At 54.0% G+C, this 25,984-nt stretch overlaps 1 protein-coding gene across 1 annotated transcript in view; it reads left to right on the top strand.

Moving 5' to 3' along the window:
- The window catches only part of ITGA9 (integrin subunit alpha 9), a gene marked incomplete at its 5' end in the record, with an annotated part of 310,114 nt that overhangs the window by 85,137 nt on the left and 198,993 nt on the right, over nucleotides 1-25,984 (top strand). The window contains one exon of the mRNA XM_029938793.1: nucleotides 1,613-1,773. Coding sequence (XP_029794653.1) covers nucleotides 1,613-1,773 — 161 coding nt within the window. The remainder of the gene's footprint in view (nucleotides 1-1,612; nucleotides 1,774-25,984) is intronic.

Genomic DNA, 25,984 nt, shown 5'->3' with positions numbered 1-25,984 from the left:
GGTCTGAGGCCCCCTGGTGACCCAGCCTGGCCTTGGCGACCGGCTGGGCTGAAGGAAACACGTAGGGGCAGGCCTGCCCCTGCTGCCTAGGAACCCGCCAGGCCGGGCCCTGAGATGGCAGAGGCCCAGGAAAACCATTAAACACATCAAAAAGACGCCCTGTGGCAGCTGCAGAATGCCTGTCCTGGGCACTCCCTCCTACTTGTGTGTCCCCGGTGGCGGACCTCTTTGATGTTATTAAAAGCCAGAGCCCTGCCCGCTGCCCTGCTGCCTGTCCTTCCGCGTGGGCAGATGTGAGTGCGTATTACTGGAGCCGGAGCCCCGGCTTCTAAGGAGCTGGTTTGTGGAAACAGGCACGCTCGCGCTTCCCATGGCCCCGTGGCCCCCTCTGGTCATGTGGGGGCAGAACGTTCCGTCCCTCTCACTTGAAAGGTGCCATATCCCCCTGAATCCACAGCGCGGGTAAAGCCCGTGTCGCGGAGGGCTCCCCTCTGAAGCAGGGTTCTGTGGGGCAGGAAAGCAGCGAGGAGGGTCTGCTCACACCGTAGCCTGTTTGCTAATAAAACACCTTATAGGCTTGCTGACTCTGAACTAATGAAAGTAAAGCCTTCTGGGTTCATCCAGTGTACATTCTTTTTTGAATGTTTGTTTATTTTTGAGAGAGTGAGTGAGTGCACACGAATGAGGGAGGGACAGAGAGAGAGAGGGAGACAGAGGATCTGAAGCAGGCTCCAGGCTCCGTGCTGACAGCACAGAGCCCCATACAGGGCTTGAACTTGCAAACTGCGAGATATGACCTGAACTGGAGCCGGATGCTTCTGACTGAGCCGCCCAGGTGCCCCTATATTGTGACTGTATTTTTTTTCTAAGTTCCAGACCGTGTCACCATAGCTTCTGCCATTGGCCATCACACATTCAGATACAGGTGCGGTTCAGTACGCCTGTGGGCCGGCCCCACAGTGGGCCTGGTTTGGCTGAAACCATAGGCACCCTAATACACGCGCATGGTCCGTATCCTCACTGACTTGGGAATGGAGTCCGTGTAGCCCGAGTCTCAGTTTCCGTGAGCATAAGCCCCATGAGGACAGGCCTCGCCTGGGGGGGTTCATGTTACATGCCCCGCGCCCGTGGCAGTGCCTGGACCCGTCAGCGCGCGGCCTGAGAGGTGTGGCGGCTGGAGAGCACGGCTCGGCATCTGTGCGCTGTGGGGTGACCGCGTGCTGCGGCGGCGTGTGCCCCATGCTTTACAGGACTCAGGGTTATGTGCGGCCGTGACCGTGCCTGCAGCTTCGAGTAACATTCTGCAGGTTGGCCACGCATCTCCTCTTCAGGACATGGTGTTGGGCACGGCTAGTTGTTGATGTGCAAATTGGTGACTCAGTTGTTAGCTCTCGGAGTTGAAGCGGGGGAGGGCCAGGGATGTGGCACACGGAGCATCCCCAGGACGGCAGCCTGGCCTGACGCTGTGGGGCCCTGGCCGCACGCTTCTCTCCGTGACCGCGTGGACCTGGGGCGGCCGTCCTCCGGGTGGCGGAGGGCTGGGTGGTGTGGGAGGGGGCACTTCTCTGGGAGTGTGTGTCCTTGCTGACGTCTTGACCTTATCTATTGGCAGGCCTCAATTACGTTCTGACGGCTGATGTGGCCAGAAAGGCAAAGGGCCAGTTGCCCAGGGTCTACTTTGTGTTGCTTGGGGAGTCCGTGGCTCAGGTCACAGAGAAGCTGCAGCTGGTCCACAAGGAGGAGACGTGTCACCACTACGTGGCCCATGTGAAGGTCAGTCCTTTTTATTCTCAAGCCTTCATCTCTCTGGATATTCGATTCGCACTAGTGGAGCCGCTTTCGTTGGTGTTAGGTATGCTCTGAGTCCTAACGTTTTATTTCACAAGGGAGAGAACATTCATTTCTTCCTTTCAAGTTGGAGTCCGACAGCCCTTCTGTTTCTCTTACTGTGCTGGTCTCAGCTTCTCGGGAGGTCACGGCGGATCAGGAGGCCAGCTACACGCTCTGACCTTGACTTGTCCTTTGGGAGGCTGTCCTCGTCCCTCTTCGAGGCTCGGTGGTCCCTCAGAGGGGATCGTGGAAGCACGTGTGTCTGGGCGGCAGGGGCACTGGGTCACCCCGTGCCCGGTGGCTTTCTCAGTGGTCCCTACATGTCCGTGCAGAGTCACGGCTAAGGCATCTTAAAACTAGTTGTTCTAGGATTTTATCCCTTGATTACTCTGTTTATTTTAGGAGTGCTTTTTTTGGCTCCTTTTCCCTCTTACTCTAAATAAACTTCTAAATGTTTTTTTCCTCTTGAGAGTGTTTGTTAAATACACTTTGCTGCTAATTCCGGAGGCCAGGCTTTGATTAGCTACAGAGCGGCCCCTGCGTGGACAGGTGCTAGCAGGGTGGGTCCCGGTGGTGCCCGGTGCTGCCGAAGTGGCCCGCCACCAACCCACCGGCAGAGAGCACAGGAGCTACAAGGACCCGCAGGAACTGGCCGCGTGGGCATGAAACGAACGAGGGTTTTGGAGTCACACAGACCTGGTGTGTGTCCGTCGGGGCGAGTACTTTGACCTCTGTGTGTCTGAGTTTCTTCATCTCTCAAGTGGGCACACACACCTAAAGGCCCTGGCGTGAAGTCTGACTCCCAGCAGGCAGTCGGCAGTATTCTTTGTTTGGTCATGTGTCATTGCCACGATTCTAACACTCTTGACTTACAAAAATGGTATCTTCATGTAGCTCGACCTGATATTAGCCCGTGGCTTTCTGGATGATAGTAAAAATAGTCCACGGAGTCTCATTCCGTTATTGAGTCGTTAGTGCCAGAGCAGGAGAGTAACAGCTGCTTCTCGATGCTTCTGGATCCTGCATAGAGAAATGCCCCGCACATCCATGGCACTTAGCCTGGCTCACAGCCCGAGCATCCACGACCCAGAGATGCTTTTCCGTGGGGCTGGGCTGGGTCTCTTGCCAGACCTCGTGCCAGGGCCTGCCCAGCCCTGTAGCCCCAGCGAAGGCCATTTATAAAGTGGTTCATACCCCCATTAAGCCACCAGCCACTCATGCCTCTAGGTCTTAGATTACATTAGTTCGTGGGTGCCCTTGGGGGTGGGAGGCTGCCTAGGACAGGGTCCCATCTGAACACCGTGCTGCGTGCGGCCACGCTTCCCAGAGCAGGGGCATCTGCCCTTGGCTCCCTCGTGCTAGGGCTCTCCCACAGACGCTTTCCTTCAGGGCTCTTTGCGATGTCTCACTTTGGTTCAGGGGTTGTCCCTCATGTCAGGCCTCAAGATGGGGCCACAAAGAGCCTGCAGGCCTCTGCAAAGGGCACTCCGGGAGCAGCAAGGGTGAGGACGGGGGCAGGGCTGCTTCTGTGGTGGCCTCTGGGGGTAAACGGCTGCCCAAGGCTGTTGGTCCGGCTACTTCCTGATAGCCAAGGTTGCCAGAGTTTAGCAAATAGATGTAAAGGCTTCCTAGTTAAATCCAAATGCCTAAGAAGCAGCCTATATATATATATATATACATATATATATATATATATATATATATATATATATATGTATATATATTAGTAGAAGTGTATCCCAAATAGTGCACGGGATATACTTACACTAAAACTTATCTGTCGTTTATCTGAAATTCAGATTTAACCAGGCATCCTGTTGGAAGATTCAGTCTTGCTGATACCCGTCATCCCACGGTTTGGCACTTCTCCATTCAGGCAGAACGCGTTGACAAGGGTTCCCTTTGCTGGGTCAGCCGCCCAGTGCCCGGACCGGGCAGGGCGGGAACGCGGACTCTGGGGCCTGCAGGGCAGCTGGCCCCCACGAATCCTCGAGCTCATGCTCTGTGCTTGGCACCTGGCATGCTAGGAGTTCGGTGGTCATTGGCCCCGAGCGGCCCTCCCTGAGGAGAGCCAACCGAGTCCATGGGGTTTTTGATCAGGGTTGTGAGGAAGATTCTGGGTAAGCCACCCCGAGGGAGTTTGTAAAGCAAATCATGGGACACCAGTTGTGCTAGAATGAAGTTCTAGAGGGGCTTGCCCTGGGGGCCGTGTGAGCATAGCCTTGGTGCCGACGGCAGAATCCCTGAACGGAGCCCCGAAGAGGAAGGGAGGGATGCGTGCGGAAGTGCACAGAGATGCGCACTTCGGTACATTCTTTTAATGAGATTTCTGGGTTCTTCTGTGATAAAATTTGTCGTCTTTCATCCTGGCTGGAGGTTTTTCACTGGCATGTGAGCTAAATACATTACTTGTGGATTTAATTGTAAAGAGTTCTCTCATATTTAAGTGTCATTTTCTTTTACTTATGTGTCCGTATGTAGAACCCAAAAAGAATTTGAAAAGAAAGAAGATCTAAAAAACAAGAGAAGCATGGCTGTCAGGAAGAGAGTTTGGGGGGCGGTCAGAAGGTTTTGGAGGGTGAGGGCGGCCCGGGAGGGCGGCATGAGCACAGGCCCGAAGGTGGGATTTGGGTGGTCTTGGGGACGAGCCAGAGACCAGGCCGGTTCGTTGGACTGAGAGACGCCGGGATCTGACTCGTTCCTGGCTGTCTTCTCCTGCAAGGACGTGAGGCTGGCGGGAGGTGGGAGGCAGTGCTCTGTGGCCCGTACGGTTCCCGGACAGCAGCCCTGTCAAGTGGCACTCAGGTGGCTGATGATTCACGTCCACCGAGAAAGTTTATTGGCCACTTGTCTGGGCCGTAGCAGAGGACCCCGGTGAGTGGCGGGGTGAGCCAGTGAGGGCGAGCCCCGAGGAGTTGGCCCGCGGTGTGGCCCAGTGGCCCAGTCAGCCTGGTCCTGGCTTGTCCATCGTGGGAGAGCGGCTCGGGGACAGGCGGCAGGGCAGGGACGGCGCGCAGCAGGCAGCCCCTCAGAGCAGGGGCTGGAGGCGGGGAGCTTGGCGTCCCGGAGGAGGGCTTGGCCTGGCCTCTGCGCAAGTGGAGCCTTCTCGAAGGGCTGGCCCCGTCTCTGTAGACAGTGACGGAAGGTAAATAAAGTGCTCCGGCTTATCGCACACCATGTGGCTGGCAGACAGCGAGGCCGGCGCGCGGGCTGGGCGGGTTCCGTTTAGGCTATCTTTAGTTATTTTTTTCTTTTTCACTTTAAGCCTATTCCAATTTTTTCCCCCTTCTTTTCCCTGGAAGTTTTCATTCCATGTATGGCAATAAACATCTCTGTCTTGGATGACTGTTTGAGCCAACACCTGCCTCCCGGCTAGCCGTGCTGTCCACACTTTGTTCCCTTCACAGCCCGGGGGCGGGAGGGGAGGGGGCTCCAGGAGGGACAGGATTTCCTGCTGAGTCCCATCTCGTGGGGAATCTGTGCTCAAGGCCTTGCTGTGGCCCACGGAGCAGAGGCGGTTCCGAGTGTTCCCTGGTCCCTCTGCCTCAGAGTCCACAGGCCCCAGTTTAGCTCCCCTCCTCCCCCAGGCCGGCCCAGTTTTGGGGATCGGCTCCCTCCTGGTAATGAAGGGGCCTCCCTGTCACAGGTGGACAGGCATTCAGCCTCAGCGCTCCCCATGGCCTGGCCTCGGCCTCTAGACCCATTGGCCGCCTCACATCCATGCGCTCTGACCTCTGTCAGGGGGACCCCACTCCTCTTCTGGGGCCTGTAGAGCCTTTGCACCTCGGCTCTCCTCCCCCTCAGTGTGTGCAGAGCCACCTCCTGGGTTTTGCTTGTTTTTCGGTCTCAAACACATGCCTCCCATGGGATTTTATTTCATCGTTTTTTGTGTAAATCGGCTGACTCTGCCCCAATACGACAACTTGAAACAGAAACCTTCTCCCCTCCCGTATGCTGAAAACCAGTGATTGCATACCCCGTAAATACAACAGTGTCTCGAGAGTCAGGCTGGATTTCACCCTGTGCCAGGGTCTGAAGAAGCCGCCCACTTTTCGCCTGTATGAGAGGGGGAGTTGGGGAGCACTGGGGACGTGTCAGGGATGTGCTGGACCCCATCCTGTGCTGGCTGAAGGAGTGCTCACCCCGGAATAACTCTCCAAGTATGTGGGTCCTGATCTAGCGCCCTGGAAAGCCATTCCTGAGCCGTGTCTGGGGAGGCCTGGCCGTGCTCTACTTTGATTGGAACCCGCCCTTCCCCTTGCCTTCTGAGGGTTGTCTGTTCGAGGCCCCGTCACGCCATGGGCCCCAGGGATGCCGGAGTCGGCTGCCCGTGTCCTGGGACCTTGTTCCATGCCGCCTGATCCCTGCTTTGGGGATGAAAGGCACAAAACACACACTTATCCAACAGAGCCTCGTTGAGGTGACTGACTGGTCAGCTGGGGCCTCGGGGCCCAAGGAGTATCCGGTCAGGGTGGGGCGAGCTGCTGGGAGCTGGTAGCCTGAAGGTTTGGGGGGGTACACAGCCTGAGCTGACGACTGAATAAGGGTGACCTGTCACGGCTCCGTTGTTTTCCGGTGTGCGTGTGCGTGTGTGTGTGCGTGTGTGTGTGTGTGTGTGTGTGTTCGTTCCCCCGGGTAGCACTGGGCTCCACCCTCAAGTCCCGCACAGGCCGGGGAAGGCCAGGAGCTGGGTGCTGGGTTCGAGGGTGTGTGAGGCAGCGGAGGCCTGCTCCAGGGGGGTCAGGGGGAGGCCCAGGCGTGGCAGGCCAGGGTCGGTGACCCCTCCAGAGGCCTTTGGAAAACCTGTGGTGAGTGCAGCCGCGTGTCAGATGCTGACCAGAGAGCCAAGAACTGGGATTAATGGGACAAGGCCCCCCACCCCGCCCCGTGGCAGACAAGGGAGCGGAACGTGCTGCGGCTTCCCTGAGCAGCTACAGACGTGCGCGCACATGTGCTTGTGTCGTGGGAGGGCTTCCGTGGGCTTCAGGCCTTAAGATGCCGCGGCGCTTCTGTCGCTTGTAGGGGCAGGTGGTCGGCCTGTCTGGCCACAGGCAGGGCATCTCTGGCCCCGGCTGTCCGCAGAGCTCACGCCTCGGGCTCTGCCCAGGTGGTCCGGTCCCTTTCCGTTGTCACATCAACGAGAGGCCTCAGACCGAGCTCCGGTCACACAACGGGCCGGGCTTCAGCGGGGCCAGCGGCCGGACGCTGCAGGCTCTCGTGTCCTTGTGTACGGTTCGGAAGCACACCGTGAAGGGAGACTGAAGGTGGCTGTGTGAGGGCTCCACGAGGAAGAGGAGGAAGGGAAACGGCGACGTTTCCTTGGTTTCTGGAAAGTGACATGCTAGATCTGTTTGGTCCTCTTGATAAATGAAAGAAATGCTAAAAAAAAAAAAAAAAAGGTTGTAAGATTTGGGGGAAAAGGACGCAGACCTTAGATGGAGGAAGTCTTAAAACTTACTTCTTTGAGCTGGGAGGAGGCGGCCACAGCTCTAAGAGGCCACAGTCATGGTTTCCCTTGAGAGGCAACCGTGGTTCCGGTTTCTTGGGGGTTTCTCAGGAGCTATCGATAAAGGCACAAAATTGTGTGCCTACGTCGCCTTTGCACACCCACAGCAGTGCACTGTGCAGCTTACATTTTCCTTTTAGAATTTCCCATTACACGGATACGCAGATTTTGGTAAGGTTATACAGTGGACCACTATGCAGCGGTAGCACAGAACGAACTACTAATGTGCACAGCATGTGTACATGCGTGTACATGTGTGTAACGTGTAATGACGTACCCGTGCCTTGACGTGGTAATGTGACGGATCCCGGAAATGTTATGCGTAATGACGTACCTGTGCCTCGACGCGGTGACGTGACAGATCCCGGAAGCAGTATGCGTAATGACGTACATGTGTTTCCATGTAATAACGTGACGGAAGCGTTTTGTGTAATGGCATACACGTGCCTTGACGCGGTAATGTGACGGATCCCAGAAGCATTATGCATAATGACGTACAGGTGCCTCGTCGTGGTAATATGACGGATCCCGGAAGCGTTATGCTAAGTCAAAGAAGCCAGACGTAACAAGCTACTGGTCCGGCGGTTCCATTTACATGAGGTTGTGGAAGGGCCAACTGTGGAGACAGGAAGCAGATGAGTGGCTTCTGGGGCCAGCGGTGGGGAGGAGATGGGGATGATCAACTGCACAGAGGCAACAGGGGCCTTTCGGGGGGGATGAAAATATTCTGCATCATGAATGTGGTGACGGTCATGTGACTGAATACATTATTATTAAAGCTCATCAGAGTGTATAGTTAAACTGGGTAAATGTTATTATATGTAAATTATATTTCAACCAAACTTGTTCCTTTAAAAACTGCATCTTGAGGGTTGTCACACATTCATGCATGGAATTTCCCCATTCTTTTTCATGTCTGCACGGTGTCCTGTTGAAAGACTATCCCTTCAGTTATTTAACCTGCCCGGGGATCTTCCAAATGCCAGCTCTGACTCACTTCACCCGGAGTTTGTGGGTTAGGGATCTCCCTTGGGTTCTCTCGCTGTGGTGCAGGCTCCCTTCTCGGAAACCCTCAGTCTGCCGAGGGAGGGGGGACAGCCCTGAAACACGCAAGAAATGCCCCCTCCAGCCTGAGTCATTTCTTCTTCCCCGCTTGGAGTCTGTAGCGTCCTGGCTGAGGGTTTGTTAGGGCCCCTCAAGAGGACAGATGGAGGGGCCTTGGACACGTGTCCTGAGAAGGGTGAGCCTTTCAACGGTGGCCACTGGGGGTATTGTTCTTTGTTCCTGCAGGGAGCTTCCTGCCGTCGTCAGGTTCTCTTTGGCTGTAGGTGGCACAGGTGGCCTGAACGTTTGCTCAAGACATGCTCAGCGGCAGGGCAGGAGGGGGTTGAAGACGTGCTCTGCAGCGGGGCAGGGGAGGGGTGAAGACGTGCTCCGCAGCGGGGCAGGGGAGGGGCGGTGGGAGGCTGCCGCCAGTGTTGAGCTGGGTCATAAAGCTGATGGTGTGATGCGCTCTGGTCACACAGATGGCACTCTGGAACTGGGAAGTCCGCCCCTGCGGTGCGGTTACTTTGACCCCCTCCTCCAGAAGACTGTGTTGTGGAGAGCCGAGAGCAAGCTGGGGAGGGGTCAAGAATTCAAGGGGTGCACTGGGTGTTGGATGGAAACCAATTTGACAATAACTTATATAAACAAAAGAATTCAAGGGGCGTAGTGGTGTTCCACATGCGTGTTGCTGTCCTCTCTGGCTACCCCTTGGCCACTGCTTTCTTTGCTGGGTGGAATGAAGGGTTCTTGGTCTTCTGCGTTTGGACAGCGCCACAGGAGACCTTAGGACTAGTAACGGAAGGTACGGCAATTCTGATACCGTGGCTTTTTCCTGGGAACAAGGCCAGTGTCAATACAGAGGCGTGGCGTGGCTGCTAACGCTTTTATCGTAGACTTTTGTTGTATGTTGTGAGAGACCAGCCGTGTATCGGTTGTCTCGGTTGTGGGTGAAGTCTGTGGACACATCCTTGTGTCCATTGCTTCTTGCTCTGAGGTGCGCTGCGTGTTGTCGGGGCCCATTAGCACTAATGCTCCCTCGCGGTCACACCTGATCGTGGGCTAGTTGTCTTGGTTTTGTCCCTGCATCTGAGAGTCGCTTTGGAAGGGTTACGAGGGTTTTCCCCTCAAGTCCAGACCTTATGTGTTTGTTGTAAAAGTGATTTCCTTCAGAGCAATTGTCTCTTAGTAGTTTTTGTTTCGGAATTTCTTCCATGGTTTATTTATCCACTTTTTAAAAAACTGAAGATACAATTGACATACAGTGGTGTAGTTTCAGGAGTACATAATGATTTGCTCTGTGTACACTGTAAGATGCTCACTACAATAAGGATAGTTAACATCTGTCACCGCCTCTAGTGACACACTGATTTAAGATGTACGCTCTGCAACTTTCAAACATACAGTACAGTATTATTGCCCACACATGTGCTGTACACTACATCCCCAGGACGTACTTATTTTAAAACTGGAAGCTTATACCCTTTGACCTCCTCCACCTGTGTTACCCCACTCCCCATCCCTAGTAATCTCCCGTCTGTTCTCTGTGAACTGTGTTTGTTTTGGATTTCACCCATAAGTGAGGTCACAAGGTATTTGTCTTCCCCTGTGTTATTTCACTCAGCATAATGCTCTCAAGATCCATCTGTGTTGCTGCAAATGGCAGGATTTCCATCTTTTTTTTGTGGCTGAGGAATGTTCGTGTGTGTGTGTGTATGTGTGTGTGTGTGTGTGTGTGTGTGTGTGTGTGTGTGTGTACTACCTCTCCTCTGCCCACTCACTCATCCCTGGCCACCTACTACCATGTCTCGGCTGCAGTGAGTATGGCGGTGCAGATATCTTTCCAAATTAGTGTTTTTGTTTTTTCTGAGTGAATACCAGAATTGGAATTACTGGATCATATGGTAGTTCTGCTTTTAAATATTCACTTTTAACTATGGTAAACTTTTAGAGTTGATTTAAATTTTAAATTTTTTTAAAGTTTATTATTTTGAGAGAGAGAGAGAGAGAGTGAGCGAGCACGCACAAGTGAGAGAGGAGCAGAGAGAGAGAATCCCAAGCAGGTTCCGTACTGTCCGTACAGAGCCTGACAGGGGCTTGATGTCATGCACCATGAGATCATGTCCTGAACTGAAATCAAGAGTTGGATGCTCAACTGACTGAGCCAGACACAAGCCCCAGAGTTAATTTGAATTTTGAAAGCAGCAGGATGTTTCTGTGATCCTCTCTAGTAGATAATAGTCTATTGGTGGCAGAGTGGGATGTGATAACACAGAAATTAGCAGTAAAGAATGTGGTGAGCAAGCCCCTCTGAGAACGGTCCTCACCAGGACAGCTGCCAGGATGCTCGGAGCACTGATAACGGGAGCTGCAGATACTGCGTGGGCGTATTTCCTTAGTACGTGCCATTGTCTGGGGCTCTTCTAGTCTTCATTTTCTTCTCACAACATGAACGTGAGAGGTGGTGACTGGTTTTACCCTTACTTGGGGCATTTAGGAGACAAGGCGTCGAGGAGCTTGTTGCTACCTGACAGCGTGCGCTTTGAACCCGGCAAGCGTGGTTTGCAGGTCACCCCACCGTACCCACCCTGGATGGGCATGCCGCGTGCTCTTCCACGGCTCCGCGTGGGTAAAGGGGTGCGATCCGCTGGGACAGCGCAGCTCTCTGTTGATGGGGAAGAGCAGGCGGCCGCCGCGGGCAGCAGCTCCGAGGGGCACGCTGTGGAACCACGTGGGCTGGTAACGCGTGACTGCCGGCTCTCGGGGGCACGACCTGACCTCGAGCATTTCGCCGCTTTCCCTGGTATAAATATTCCCGCCGTGGCTGCGTTGATTGTGTGGGCGACATCAGTGCATTGGGAAGACACGTGCCGTAGTGTGTTATTGTATAGTGTTTCTACCACACGTGAGAGAATATGCCAGATCTGATAACCTTGAGAACATAGGTAATGGTAAAGCATAGTAAAGTAATTAGGAAGTAATGCGTTTTGAGCATTTATTGCCCACCTTTAACTCAATTCGTTTGATGGAAGCTTAAGCAGCTTAAGAATGGCTGCGTGAGCCTGAACGTTGAACAGCTGGCTCCGGCAAGCCTGCCACAGAACGTCCCGGTGGCTGATCCAGCTCCTGATCCAGCTGGAGGCTCCTCTCCAGGGTAACCACCCAGCACCTGGGTTTCTCTCCACACCCCATTCTCAGGTACACTGGGCCTTCTTCCCTCGTGTTGTTTGGTGGTCTGGCCTGCGTGGCCCGTCGTAACAGAGTCCCACAGACTGGGTTGCTTCAACAAGGGGAATTTGTGTCCGCAGTTCTGGAGGCAAGAGGTCCAAGCTCAAGGTTCTGGCGGGGCCGGTCTTTGCTCGTGCTCTTCTTGTGTGTCCTGTGCTTGTCCTCACCACCTCTTCTCTTAAGGTCCCCGGTCACATTGGGTTAGGGCCTGTCCTAAAGACCTCATTTTAACTTAATTACCGCTAATTACCCTGTCTCCAGAGGGCCACACTTGGAGGTACTGAAGTTAGGAGTTTTGGAAGGACACAGTTGTGCCTATGACACTTTGGAACTTGCTGTTTGTCTCCCGTATTAGAGTGTCTGCTCTCGTAGGGCAGGGAGCCGATGACACTGGGCATGGTCACTCTGAGCCATGCCTGATATGGAGCAGGACCCCCAGAACACTGGCAAGTGAATGATGAAGTTCCAGTATCATTTCTTCCTTATTGTCTGTTTCAAAGGATGAGTAGGGCTCATGGACTGAAGTTCAAAGCAGAGGTTTACTTTTCCCCTGATGTAACGAATCACAGTTCTCTGAGCCTGGAAAGAATCTGCTGATGAAACCGCATCAGCACACCCACGCACAACATTACCATTTTGGGGTCATTTATTTAAAAAAGGAATTTCTTTCTGGATAATCTTTCTTCTTGGCTATAAATGTAACACTGGGAAAAGGCAGGGCCCAGGTATTTATGCCATAGTGTCATTGTGAGGATAAAATGAGACCTTGCTTGCAATGCGCTAAACCCAGCACCCTAGGAAATGTGCAAACACATTTGTAGGAGTCTTCTATAAATCCACTGAGCTGGAATTTCTAGGCAGTTGCCTCATTGCCTCTTTTTAGCCCCTTGTAATTTTTAAAAAATGTTTTATTTATTTATTTATTTATTTATTTATTTATTTAGAGAGACAGCGTGAGCAGGGGAGGGTCAGAGAGAGGGGGAGACCCAGAATCTGAAGACGGGCTCTAGGCTCTGAGCCTGGAGTCAACACAGAGCCTGAGGTGGGGCTTGAACCCATGAACCGCAAGATCATGACCTGAGCTGAAGTTGGACGCTTAACCAACTGAGCCACCCAGGCGCCCCAAGCCCTTTGTAATTTTGCTTTGTATGTTTATTACCAACGGCCCACCAGATGGTGATTGTGGAGTCACATGTGCACGCTACCCTGTATCTCTTCCCAGATTCCTTAACCTGACTCGGAAGGAATGAGGGAGGGACCTAGATGGCTTCAGGAAATGGTCCAAGGCTCTACCATCTTTAAGAAAGCCACACAGAGCTATTGCCCTGTCTGGGAAGTCCACTCCGTGGCTCACTGGGTTGCCTAGTGGCAAGAAGCTGATTTAGGTGAAAGGGAGTCAGGCCTTGGCCCCAAGGCAGTGGTGGCCCTTTACTTCTATCCGGGAAGTTGTTGTCCCCAGAGCGGACACTCTAGAACAGGGGTGCCTGATAGGAATGTACTATAGGCCACATGTGTGATTGTGAATTACCGTAGCTGCCATGCTGAAGAAATTAGACAAGATTAACCTTAATAACATTTAACCCAGTATACTCAAAATACTATCATTTCAACATGTGATCAGTAGAAACATTTTTAATGAAACTTTTTTTTGTACTAGGTTTTGAAGCTTGGGGTGTATTTTAGCCACATTTTACATGCTCAGAGGCACATGTGGGTAGTGGCTGCCATATTGGACAGCTGCCATGTTGATCTAGTGTCAGACTCCTAACTGGGATTGCTTCTGGCCGAGTGTGAGTTCATATATATGAACACACTTCCTTAACCAACTAACGGAGTGTAGCTTCTATCACCCAAGGTTCTGAGAAACACTTTAGTATTTATTGTAAAGGTTGCCCTCATGCTTTGAGTAAGGATGCTTCTCAATGTCCTGCCTGGAGTTTCTGGAGCCCAAGTGGCCATAAACATGGTGGTGGGGGCCTGTGAAGTCTTGTCCGCGTCTCAGAAAGCCGGCGGGGGGGCGGTGAGGGCATCATTGCTGTCAGCTGGGGTGTTCACCTAGCTTGCAGGCGACCCCCTGCTGCTTAGCTTTTGCTGACCTTGTCAGGCTCCCTGAGGTCACACCACTGGGCATGGGGCCAGCCAGTGTTAGGTAAAGAGGCTCATGCGGCTGGAGAGGCCCGTGTCCCTGGCGTGCGTGCCCTCTCCCATGGTGCAAGGACAGACCTTTCGAAGACTTGTTGGTCAGCCCTGCTAACCCTCAGAGGCCCTCGAGGGTACAAACAGTAGATGAAGAGCCAGCGTTACTACGGCTAAGTGCTTCCGGTGTTGAAATCCAGCGCAAGCATTTCCTGTGGGCCACGGATCCTGCCCTCCGCCTGCGAGGTAGGCCTGCGAGAGGCGGCTCTGGCCGGCCTTCCCTCGGCCTCCAGCTGCTCTGCCGGGGTGTCCCCGTTCCCGGAGCAGAGAGAGAGCGCAGGGGTGGGGCAGGACGGCCACGGAGTGCCCTGAGGCCCTGGCTGCACTGGGCAAGGGAGGATTCGGCGGTTCGCAGCCCCTCCAGCGCTGGTGGTGCAGCCCACCCGACAGTCTTTCCTTGCGCTGGACCAGAGTCCACCTCCGCGTGCGCACACTGCTCCCAGCTCAGTGCCTGAGTGGTCGCAGGCATCTGCCTGTCCTCCTCCCCTCGGGAGCTCAGCGCCCCCTGTTCTTTTGGAGGTCCAGTTATTCCACTGGTGAGACACCCAGCCTTTGTTTCTATTCCTTTCTTCCGTGTGTATCCAACCTTCAGCCAGTCTGTGCCCCCCACGCGGCCAGGAAAGGTCAGGAAAAAGTAAAGGAGGACATTCAGAGCAGCCACAACAGAATGGGGACGATACTGTAAGTAGGGGGTCCGATGGGCGCGCCAACTCCTTCCTGCTAGCCGGCTCCCTCCGCCAGCGGCTGGCACCCTCTCCCCTGTGTCCCAGTGGACTTGTCTTCCAGCACATGGGAGTCTGTGCTGGTTGCACTTAACAGTGCTGCTCATCTGTTAGACCCTCCTGAACCGGACTGGTTTTCTCTTTCACCCTAGACTTCCCCGGGCTGTCCTTTCCATCCTCCTGGTAAGAAAAGTCAGCAAATAGCAGATGATAGCCTTACCTCAGTTAACGAGCCCAAAAGTTCCGTAAAGCGAGGTCACAACCAAGGCAGTGCTGGCAAGAAGTAAACGTGGATTCAAAGAAGTGTGGGGTTATTTTATTACTGACAGAGCCATGATGAGCTCCGAAAAGATAAGGCATTTGGCTCAGGGACTGTCTCGTTCTCGCCACCACGTATCCAGCGCCAAGCAGAGTAATTGACATTGACTCAGCACTCAGGAAACATTCACTGAGTGTTCGAAGCAGCTGGGCCACGTCCAAGATGAACATATGCCCAAGGGAGGCTACTAGAAGCTTACAGTGTTGGCATTTACGTGGAAGTCGGCAGTCTGTTTTGAGTTCCTTTCTGTGTGTTATCCAGGGTATTGTATACCAGGTATGAATGCAAATATGCTGTTTGATTGAAATTGTCAGTAAATGAGTATCTGTCAGACCACGTGGCCTGAACGCTTAACAAACAGCTACCTGAGAGGTGAGCGGTTCTCCTTTTGAAGTTTGGCTTTGGAGTGGGGAGCTAGTAACCCTCCACCTCCCGCTGCCAAATTTGGGGTTGTCATGGGTGGTCGTGTCTCTTGGGCAGAGGCAGGAAATCTTCAGCCAGCCCTCCTCGGGGTGAGGGCGTGGGCAGTGCAGCTCACCCTCCTTGGCTCGGAGCTCGGGCGTCTGTGGATGGAGGAGCCCGGCTCCCCATTCTGGCTGTCCCATCTACTGTTGTTCAAGGTTTCGCCCCTTCCCCATTTTCCCAGTCACTGTCAGGCTGCAGTGAATGTCTTTGGGTGCCTGACCGCCATTCCTGGAGGACAGATTCTTACCTGTGGGTTTGCTGGGCGCAGTCATCTACCATCCCACTGATGTTGGTTTTGGTCACTAGTGCTGCTGTCCCCTTCCTCTGTCCCATCCATCAGGAAGTCCTGCCTCGTATGTAGAAGACACTGGGCTTGGCTTGGCTTCTACACCTTGTCGGGCAGCCCCGGTGGTTTTGCCGTCCTGTGGGTCAGCGGCAAAGCAGGGGCTGATCGTTTTTATGGAAGAGTCTCTGACAACACCCCAGATCCCTGTTTCAATCTCACTGACAAGATACAGAGTATTATCTCTGATACCGGCATTTCCCGGAGCTGGAGGGTTTTCCGCATGGGAGGACAGGTTTTATGTCTATAACAAAACGAAGATTTGCATTCAAATAAATAGTGGGAAATACTGCATTTAACATCGGACAGGTTTGTTTATTCCTGGACTTCCTCGAGCTTCAGAAGCCCATGAACAAGGGGATATGGTCTTCGGCATTTTCCAAACGTACTTGACCACAGAACGCTTCTGTCTCCCGAACTTTAGAAGAGGTTACTGCGTTGTCGATTTGTTTTCTACAAGTAATTGGGCTTTGCACCTTCCTGTTCCTTTTCTTCTTGTCCACCCGGTTACCCTTCTGTAGCCTCACGTTTTGACAATAGAAGAAGTTAGTGATGTTTCACATCTAGAGATTTTTCTCTAGGCCCTTCTCATCGATGAGACCTGTTTAAAGGCATGGCAGGCCTGTGCCCGTCTCTAGGGCCCTCACCCCTTACAGACGCCCATCAGCCCTGAGGTGGCTTCATTGTTTTGCTGTATCTCTAGTGGCCTCCTGCCCTGTGGAGGACTTTCTGGAAGCTGCAGCTCATGCTAAAGTTAGCTGCACTGTTAGCAGGCCTGATGGATTGCTGGTCTTAATGGAAGAAAATGTGATCCTCTTTCCTCCTCCCCATCATTAGATTTTTACTGATTTATGACCATAGGAAGCAGCCACTGGATAAGTGGTGTCATTTTAAAAATTGTGACACATCACCAAGATGGATGTATTTTTGCCTCTTTACTTCAACAGGCATCTGTTGAATGCCTCTGAGTACACACATCCTGCTGGCCTCGGGCCCTCGGGCTTTGCTGAAGGGCCTGAGCTCCAGCCACGCCCGTCCCCACCCAGATTGAATGCAGAGAAAGTGGCTAAAAGAAGCCCAGAGGATTAATGGACATTCCAGAAGACCAACCCTAACCCTGCAGAGGAGTGGAAATGGGGATTGGGGTTCAAGGGATGAGTGAAGGTCCAGGGTTTGAACAGAACAGGCTGGGTCTGGGACTTTTGTAAACCTGTCAGGTGTAATCACTGACCCAAGAGCCAGCAGCTTTCCCTCAGTGAGTCTAGTGAGTGAGGACCAGACTGTCGTGTGGGACTTCACCTCCACGCCCCCTGGCCTGGTGACCTCAGGCTCACTTCCCACCTCCTGCCTGCCCCCCCCTTTTCCTCCTCTATGGAATGGGATTATGGTGAGGATTAGCGGAGGTAACTTGTGCTGAGCACCCCAGGGGTGCATGGCACATGGCTAGTGCTCCTTATGGTTCATTTATGGTTCATTTACTTTCCCTTCCCTGGCCTCCTGGGGGCCTGGGTATCCCCCGCACCGCTGGGGGGCCTGGGTCAAGGCCGGGTTGGCTAATGCAAACAGTGCCTTGTATTGTGGATAGTCTTGGGCTGGGCGGGCATTCGGGGGACTGGCAGATAAAACTGCTTGGACTTCTCTGGTCTCAAGGCGCCTATGAAGCAGTGGGTGAGAGGACAAGGTCATGGGGATAATGGGACGTGCCCTACCTTACAGGTGGCAAGGACCTCAGGAAATGAGTTTATGCCCGGAACATTCCGTCATGGGCACAGACCCTCAAGGCAGTGGCCCTGCCTCTTCTAGTCCTCTCTTTCTGTATATATACAATTTATTTTTAATACCTTCTTAAAATGTATTTTTAATCTTTTTCAAAATCTTGAAATAGTCGAACTGTTACACATTACAAAAATGGCACACAGGAAGCTCTCATGTATCCTCCACACACTGATAGCATCTTACCTATCTGTAGTACGTTATCAAACCGAGACATTGGCATTAGTGTCATACCACAGTTTTATTTTGTTTTGTTTTGTTTTTTGAAAGAGCGCCCAGCTCAAGACTAGGAATGTGTTTGCAGCACAAAATTTGAGTTGCCTACTTTGGCTCCAATTTGGTGAGTTAAGTGCCTGGGATCCAGAGGCGGGTTGGCCATGGTCCTCAGCGCAGCTTGGTCCCAGAGGAGCGGGATCTGGACCAGATAGGTTTCCTGTGTTTATCAGCTATGGCTTGTGGCGGATCCAGCTTGTTCTTTGACATTGACTGCCTTGTGAGGTAGTGAGTTTCTCATCAGAAGAGATATTCAAGTGTGAGCTTTAGGATCCCTGTCCCTAGCACTAAGACGGAGCTTGGAACAGCTGCTGCTTGAGGGCCTTACCCCTTGGAAATCCAGGCATTCTCCCAGTTGCTTTGGCAGAGTTTGCAACTAACATCGATTAGACTCTGAGTCAAGTTTTACTGCATGTTGATGTAGTCGCCAAGGTGATTAACTTCCTGGGCGGCAGTCTACTTAGTTCACTTGATTAGATCCTGACACTGCGTGCCAGACAGTGTTCTAGACCTCGGAGTAAGAGAGGAAGACACTGTGAGTGCGGGCAGCACGCGGTGGGGAAGAGGGACACGGACACACCACTCCGATGTAAAAAAGCGCCCAGTACGTGCGGGTGGGAAGCGCTGACAGACTCCGGGAAGAGGTCTGACAGCTTCCTACGAGGCCGGGGGTGCCGGCTCCAGAGAAGAGCTGGACCACAGGAGAGCGCTTGGGATGTGCTGTGTCGAGGAGGAGGCGGGGCTAGAACCCAGGGATGCAAAGACCTTCTCGGGAGAGAGCGCGGCGCCTGTGACGGCCCTGCGGCACGGCCTCGGCACGCAGGGGAGATGCCGAGAACCTGGTGTGACGGACTGTGGGCGCCACGGGGTGAGGTAGCGGCTGAGCGTGAAGCCAGATTAGGGTTGGCCACTGCCTTACGCGGATGACAAACGTCAGCGCTGCTGAGAGCTTTGAGAATTGTGCTTTTGAGTCATGCTAGTGAGCGCTTTTACACTATCTGAGGATCATGCAGTTGTGAGAAATCAGCTCTGCAGAGTGGGGTCGGCCAGTGATTTCACTCTGTCCCGAGGCGGCTGCCTTGAGTCCCCGGAGTCCTAGCATTTCTCCGCTGGGCTCGGCTACCCCTGGCCTTGGCCGACCTCCTTCTCAGGAGCATGGCAAGACCCAGCAGGAGGCTCCTCTGAGTGCCCGGCAGTTTCCCGTGGGCTGTTCTGGCTGTTGCTGTTCTCACATGCAAGTGTCCAAAGATTCACGGACTGGATCCCGGCTGGGGGGACCCTGTGGGACGGGGATGGCGGAGTGACACGTCTTTGCACTGCAGCGAGCCGTTTGGAGCAGATTGTTTTCCACGTTTTTTCTGAGTCGTGTGCCAGCCTCACACTCTGCACGCTCCCTCCTCCCTGTTCTGCTGCCCTCGGCATCGTCTCTCCGACCCACTCTGGGACATCGTGTTGTCAGCGAAGTCAGGGAATGTGTGCGAGTCCCGGAGCGGGAGCTTCTGCCTGGTGCAGACGTGGGCGTGGACCGGAGGGAACTGGACCTTGCCACAGGGCAGGCTTGCCTTTGACAGCTTCCTTCCTTCAGTTCCTGAAAATAGAGGTTCTTATTGTAATACTTTTTTAAGCACATTTATTTATTTTGAGAGAGAGAGAACACAAATGGGGGAGGGTCAGACAGAGGGAGAATCCCAAGCAGACTCCATGCCGTCGGCACAGAGCCCGACACGAACCGTGAGATCATGCCCTGAGCCAAAAGCAGGAGTCAGAGCCTCAGCCAGCTGAGCCACCCAGGCCCCTCTCATTCTCAGGCTTTTTAGTTGCAGAAGGGAAATAGGAATGGAATGAAATCACTGCGGGGACGAGAGAGATGAGGAAACATTAAGGGTCCAGAAGTAGTGCTGGCTGAGCAGCCGGGCTGTGAGGACCCGCTGGTGAGCGTGGGCAGGAAGAAAAGCCCTAGTTCAGCAGTGCCAGGAAGGGCACGTACGGTGTGCCCGGAGCAGAGGGCTGGGTCGGAGCCCCGCCACCCGCCTTCCCTAAGACGCTGGAGCTCTCCAGGCCGGAAACGGGCGGCCCACCTTTTCTGAGAAGGACTTGTGGACTTCTGGGTGATTTTGTAAGCACATTTTGGTTTTTATATTATCTACAACATAAAACATTTTTTTTTGTAACTTAAAAGTTGAGCCATGAGTGGATAGTGATCACTTCCTCAAACTCAATTTATAAATAATAGTGTGATGGTAAGAATGTGCTGACTCTCTGTTGAACAGATGGAATGTTCCTATGGATGTGATGACTTGAAACAGGAGAACGAGCCTCAGGCACAGACCCTGGGAAAATTGATGTGGGGAATCATGCCCTCAGAGGCATTTGCAAAGGGCAGAGGAGTGCACGGGAACCCCGAGCGCCCGGGGCGGCGGCTTCCTGGCCCAGGGTCAGCCCAGGGCAGGGGCCAGCTGGAGGCAGTGGGTCACACACACGGGTTGTTTAAGGGCTTGGGAAGATGTGCAGGGGTCGGAGCTGAGTGTAGTGGTCTCACGGTGTTGCCTCCGTGCCGTCCGTGGTTTGGGCTCCGTGAATGAGATGGTGGCTGGTCAAGTCGAGACCGTGGGATCAGAAGGCTGAGCTCTTTCTGCTGGCTGCCTGGGGAACTCAGGGGGGCCTGGGCGTGAGGGGATTCAGAAGCTAGGGGCACTGCCCTAGACACCAGCCGGTGGGGCCGGGACTCAGGCCAGATGAGTTCAGAGCCTTGTTGTGGTCCTAGAGCTCAGGCCTGAGGCTCCCCTGTAAGAGGAGTGGCTCTCACATTGTAGCAGGTGTCAGAATCCCCTAAGGACTTGTTCACACACAGGTGGCGGGGCCCCACCCTCGGGTTTCGGATTCGGTGGGTGGGAGCATGCATTGCGAATGGCTTCCTGGAGAGGCTGAGGCTGTGGTCTGGGACCACCGATGTAGACTGCGGAAGAGGTCTGGATCCTGGGAAGGAAACCGCTTTCTACTTCCTACTGCCAGGAAGCCAAGCAGACACCTGGTGCTGGAAGGTGACCGGGACCGTCCCGTCCTAGTCCTGTCTCACGGTCTGAAGACCTACTGTTCTTTGTTCCATTCCGTCCTCAGTCTCACATATTCACAAGGGCTGCTGTGAAACTGCATTTTTGGTTAAAGCAGATGGCCAAACGGCCTGCCACGTGGGTTCTGGGGTTTGTAAGTGATTTCGGTTGCTCGTTGAGTTCTGTCTCTGGATTCCTCCAGGATCCCTGCCTCGTGCCGGGGCCCGCCGGTGTTCGTCTGGGGCCTGCCGGGTCCTGCTCTGGAACCATGTCCATGTGCTCTGAGGATGTGAGCTTGTAATTCAGGCACTGAGTCTGTTGGAGACGGGGCAGAAAACCCCCCTTTGCGGTGTTCTGGTAAAAGTACTTTTTATCACTCCCTCTTCAAGGGAGCTGCTGCACTTTTTAAGCTCCCAGTAACTAGATAAGAAATGAACCTAACATGAAGTTCACATCTGACCCTCAGGAAAATTGCTGTGGGGACGCCTGATAGTGCAGTGGTGGAAGGCGTGGCCTTGCTTCAGAGCGCCTCATGGTCTTGCCACTTCACACTGCTTGGCGTGACCTCCTTGTGCCTCAGTTCCCTCACCTATGACTTGAGATGATATTAGAGCCTAATAGAATGGCTGTAAGCACTAATCAAAGGAATGCCACGCACTTAGAACTGCACTTCCAGAAGAGTCAAAATACTTCCGTTATTATTCTTGTAAGACTTAGCCGTCCAAAGACCTGTGAAGTGTGCCACTTGTGTGTGCACGTTTTTAGGAGCGGAAGTTTCTATTTCCCCCCCATCCAAGACCCTGTTTTATAGAAGCGATCAGTGGGCTTCGTGGAGAGGATCAGCTGGAGGGGACACTGCAGTCCTCTTCTGAGCTTCGGCGGCTCCTCCCTCATCACGGGCGCTCATTTTACTTTTGCAGTATGTCTTGGCCGGTGTTATGGAGTCATGAAATTCACGCAGTGAAGCCTCAAATGAAGACGTCCATGATGTCATAAGGCCACACATGTGGTGGCGATAATAAGGCCTCGCGCTTCACGCCTTCCAGAGGGGCTCTGTGTGCTGTCTCCCTGAGCGCTTACAGCCTTCTAGGTTCTGTATTCCCATCGTGTGGTTTGCACAGCCGAGGCCTCGGCGGAGTGACTGTGCACGCCCCACGGGTGCATGGCGACAGCCAGGATCAACCTCCTCTCCCGCGTCTGGGACCCTCTCTTCCCGGCGGGTGTCACCCCCGGCTCAGCCGTCACTGAGGCCCTCGTACGCGTTTGTGGCTCTGTTCGCCGAGGGGTGACATTCCGGTTATTCTCGCTCTGTAACAGACCTGACGGTATGAAATGACCCTTTTATTTTGCCCCTGGATGCCGTGGGTCGTTCAGATCGGGCACAGTGGGGTGGCGTTCAGCGTTCCATGGCGTTCGGGGCCTCCGCGGGGAAGACGCGCGTGTTGGGGCAGGCATCATCCAGGGCATCTTCCCTCAGGCGCCTGGCAGCTGCTTGGCGGGGCAGGGACCTCCGAGGGGCTGTGGGCCGGGACACGGGGCCTCTCCGCGCACCTCCCTGTGCGTTGCCCTGTGTGTGTGCCGGTCTGGGCTTCCTCGCAGCATGGCGGCTGCTCCCAGGGGGTCTCAGGAGAGCCGAAGAAACACGGGCCTCATTGGGCACGCTTGCCAAGGCTCGAGTGTCAAGGTTACGTTACAGGAAAGCAGATGGTTTTAAGGAAGCAAATCCTTTTTTTTTTTTTTTTTTTTTTTACGTTGACAGTAGAGAATGTGAGTTCATAGGCTCTAGGCCTAGGGAGCCGTAGGTGAGGACCCCGAGTGTGAGGTCAGGTCAGTTTGGACATATTGGGGAGTAGAGGGAAAAAGGGAGTCTTTCACCACACACATTTGTTCAGATTATGTTGGAGCCAAAAGCAGAGGGAGCCAGGCTTCCAAACAATCGCTTCTCAAAGGAGACCCTGGATGCTGTAGCGTAGGCTTGTTCCGTTGAAAATTTGACCTCACCGGAGACCATTTTAAGATTTATTTATATTTAGCACAGGACCTGCAGGGTTCCATCTACTATGGAAAAAAAGTGAAAACTTCATCTCCATCAGCATCCTGCCTCACTTATATTTAAGTCAGATGGGAAGAGGAAAGATCGTACCAGGACAAGATTGCTTGTGAAAGTTTATTTTACATTTGTGTGAGGTTTATTTTTGGTCCTGGTATTCTTCGTAGGGTAGGTCTTTTAAGACTCTTAATGGTGTAGTTCCTTTTCATTTGCCGCTCCCCCTGGAATAACTCTCTGAGTTTTGAACCATCTTCATATCCTCAGAAGATCTAACTTTAAATAATGGTTGGAGACCCTCCGCATTAAGAAGAGAGTAAAATCCTATTTTTTTTGACCTTTGGGTTAGGATCAAGTGTGGTGTAATAAAGTATCAGTCCCCAGAGTCACCTTTGCTGATTTTTTTCCCATTATTCTTTCCTGTTCTTCCACATTCATCCAGCTCTTGCAGCCAAGGATTGTTACAGAAAGATGCAATCTGAAGTTAACACTCCAGGCTTTAACCAGTAAGCTATAAAGCCGTTGAACGCCCGCTGGGATATGGTTACCTTTTCCTAAACTTCCTGATTTGTCTCCTAGCGCCAGAGTTGATTTCTTACTGAGCCTCTGCAAAGGTCCCTGACGTTTCAGGGCCGTTTCTCATCACTTAGCTGTGCAAAGCTCCGGGGGTCACCGGCTATGCAGCTGTGTTCCTGCCCCGCAGAGGCTGAGCTCCCTGGGTGGGGCCCCGCGACCCTTCCTGTGGGGGCAGGTCTGAGGTCACCCGAGAATGGGTCCAGGTCAGCACTGGGTTTGCAGCGGGATCTGAGCCACCTGGTCCAGATTTACAGGGATCCTTGCAGAACTTTCTCACAACGTTGCCTTGGCATCAACTCTCTGACCTGTATACAGGGTCTGTTTCCTTGGAAGGCGGCTGCCCTGAAGGAACCCCGAGTTCAGGCTAGCGGGGTTGGGGGTGGGGCTGCACACCGGTGCCTGTGACACTCGCTGGCCAGGATCTTGCTGGCAAGGCGGCTCAGGCAGCCACGGACCGCTGTGCCCCGACTGCGCCCCACACCACTGCTGCAGCTCACCCGTATGCCCTCCTGGTTTTCAGTGACAGATTCCGGAATGTCCCGTCTGCCCACGCAGAGGTGCCTCAGGGCACTCGGGAGGAGGGCGTCCCCACATGACTGGTGGGCTTTTGGCAGGTGTTTTACACCGGGGGCCACCAGACTCACCCCCGCGAGCACTGTGAGCGGGCTGTTATTTTATGTGGCAGTGCCTGCCGCTCCCGTGTGGAGTGAGTGAGTGCAGTGAGTGGCACGGCGGTCCCTCCGCAGGGACCGTGGCTCCCCGTGTCACCACAGTCATCTCCACGGGGATGGCGGCTCCCCGTGTCACGGCAGTCCCCTCCGCAGGGATGGTGGCTCCCCGTGTCATGGCAGTCACTCCGCAGGGATGGCGGTTCCTCGTGTCGCGGCAGTCACTCCACAGGGATGGTGGCTCCCTGTGTCACAGCAATTAGTCCGCAGGGACAGCGACTCTCCATTGAATACTTGCTGACCCAGGTTGTGGCTTATCTTCAGCTTTGCCCCACATGGCATGTGCTGTCACTGTCCCCTGTCTGCTCGTGAGGAAACAGAGTCCCAGGGAGGAGGGTGACTCAGCCCACGCTCTTAGAAGCCGAAAGCAAGGAGATGGACCGCACGCCCAGTTTATTTGACCACAGAGCCTGTCTGCGGGGGCCCCCTGTCGGTCTCCAGGGACACCGAGGTGAGGTGGCCACATCCTTGTCCTCAAGGGCTTCACTCTCCCAGGGGACGGCATGTGACATTGTGATGGAGCCCTTCTCTGCTGGGCGCTTGGGCTGGGGACGCAGAGGGAGAAAAGCGTGAAATTGGACTTGGCGGGGGGTGCAACCTCTTATTGTCCTTTTGTATGTGGGGGGGGCAACTGAGTGAGGGACAGAGAGAAGGAGGGAGAGAGGATTCACAGAGGCAGAGAGAGAGAGAGAGAGAGAGAGAGAGAGAGAGAGAGAGAGAAGCAGGGCTCACCCAGGGCTCGTGCTCATGAACTGCAGGATCACGACCTGAACCAGAGTCAGGTGCTCAGCCGACTGAAGTTGCTCTGCAACCTCTTAATGTCTCTCAGTAGAAATACTCTTCCTGTGTGTGGGGGCTTCTAATGCAGTGCACTTCCTGTGCGTGGGGGCTTCTAATGCAGTGCACTTCCTGTGCGTGGGGGCGTCTAAGTTTTTTACTTTAACAAGAGAAAGCAGGCTTTTGATGAAAGTTATACCTAAGTGGTTACGAGAAATTTCGGTCAGTGGGTGAGGATCGTTCCCCACGCAGAAGAGTCCTGCTGGGGAAGTTGAGGCAGGAAGGATTCCTGGAGTGCGGCAGGGTCTGGCGAGCCCTGGCCACGGCCCTCGTTCCCAGACGGCAGAGCAGGACCTAGAGCGTCCCGCCGGTGCGGCTGGGCTGGGGCCCCGGGCCGTCCGAGGTGGACCCCGAGTCTCAGGACTGCGTCGTGGGGCCGTGTGGTCCCCGAGCCCTGCTCCCTGAGCCGGGGAGGCTGGCCTTGGGCGTGGGTGGAGCAGGCTGTTGAGGGCCATGCCCAGGGCGGCCATTCACCTGTTGCGGTGTCACCGGTAACAGCCTCAGGGGTGAGGGGCCCCCCATATCTGGAGTTACCCGCAGCTGAGCCTCGCTGCTCATCCCTTCCTGGGTGGGAATGCCTGGAGTCTCAGTGCATCGTTCTCAATTTCTTGAGTACAGGAGTCCCGGCTGGACGTGGAGGGACTCGAATCATAAAATCCGAATGATGACTTTGGCCTCGTTTGTGCCGCGGGTTGTGTTCGCACCCTCATGGCTGACAGCCGTGGGGACCGCAGGCTTGGACGTGTCCTTCAGAGGCAAGTCAGAGAGTCCACTGACTTGACTTGGTGCACTTGGGGCTCCCCGGAGACCCGTAAAATGTGGCCCCGCGGAGCCCCCGGACCGGCAGCGACACAGCTGTTCTGCCCCGAGTGCATCATCCAAACAGCCTTTTCCAGTCCCGTCTGCCGTCTCCTGTTTAACGTGTCCTTCCAGAAGGCCTGAGAAACGGCACAGACGCGGCTGGAAAGGTGACACCCTGCTCAGTGGCCTCCCTGAGTTTGGCATAACCAGCTTTTTTTCCCCCGATTCTTGCACAGGAGAAGGTTC

The sequence above is a fragment of the Suricata suricatta genome, chromosome 5 (assembly GCF_006229205.1).
Source record: "Suricata suricatta isolate VVHF042 chromosome 5, meerkat_22Aug2017_6uvM2_HiC, whole genome shotgun sequence".
Classification (NCBI taxonomy): Eukaryota; Metazoa; Chordata; class Mammalia; order Carnivora; family Herpestidae; genus Suricata; species Suricata suricatta.
The sequence above is the reverse complement of the archived record's forward strand: the minus strand, read 5'-3'. Positions and strand labels throughout refer to the sequence as shown.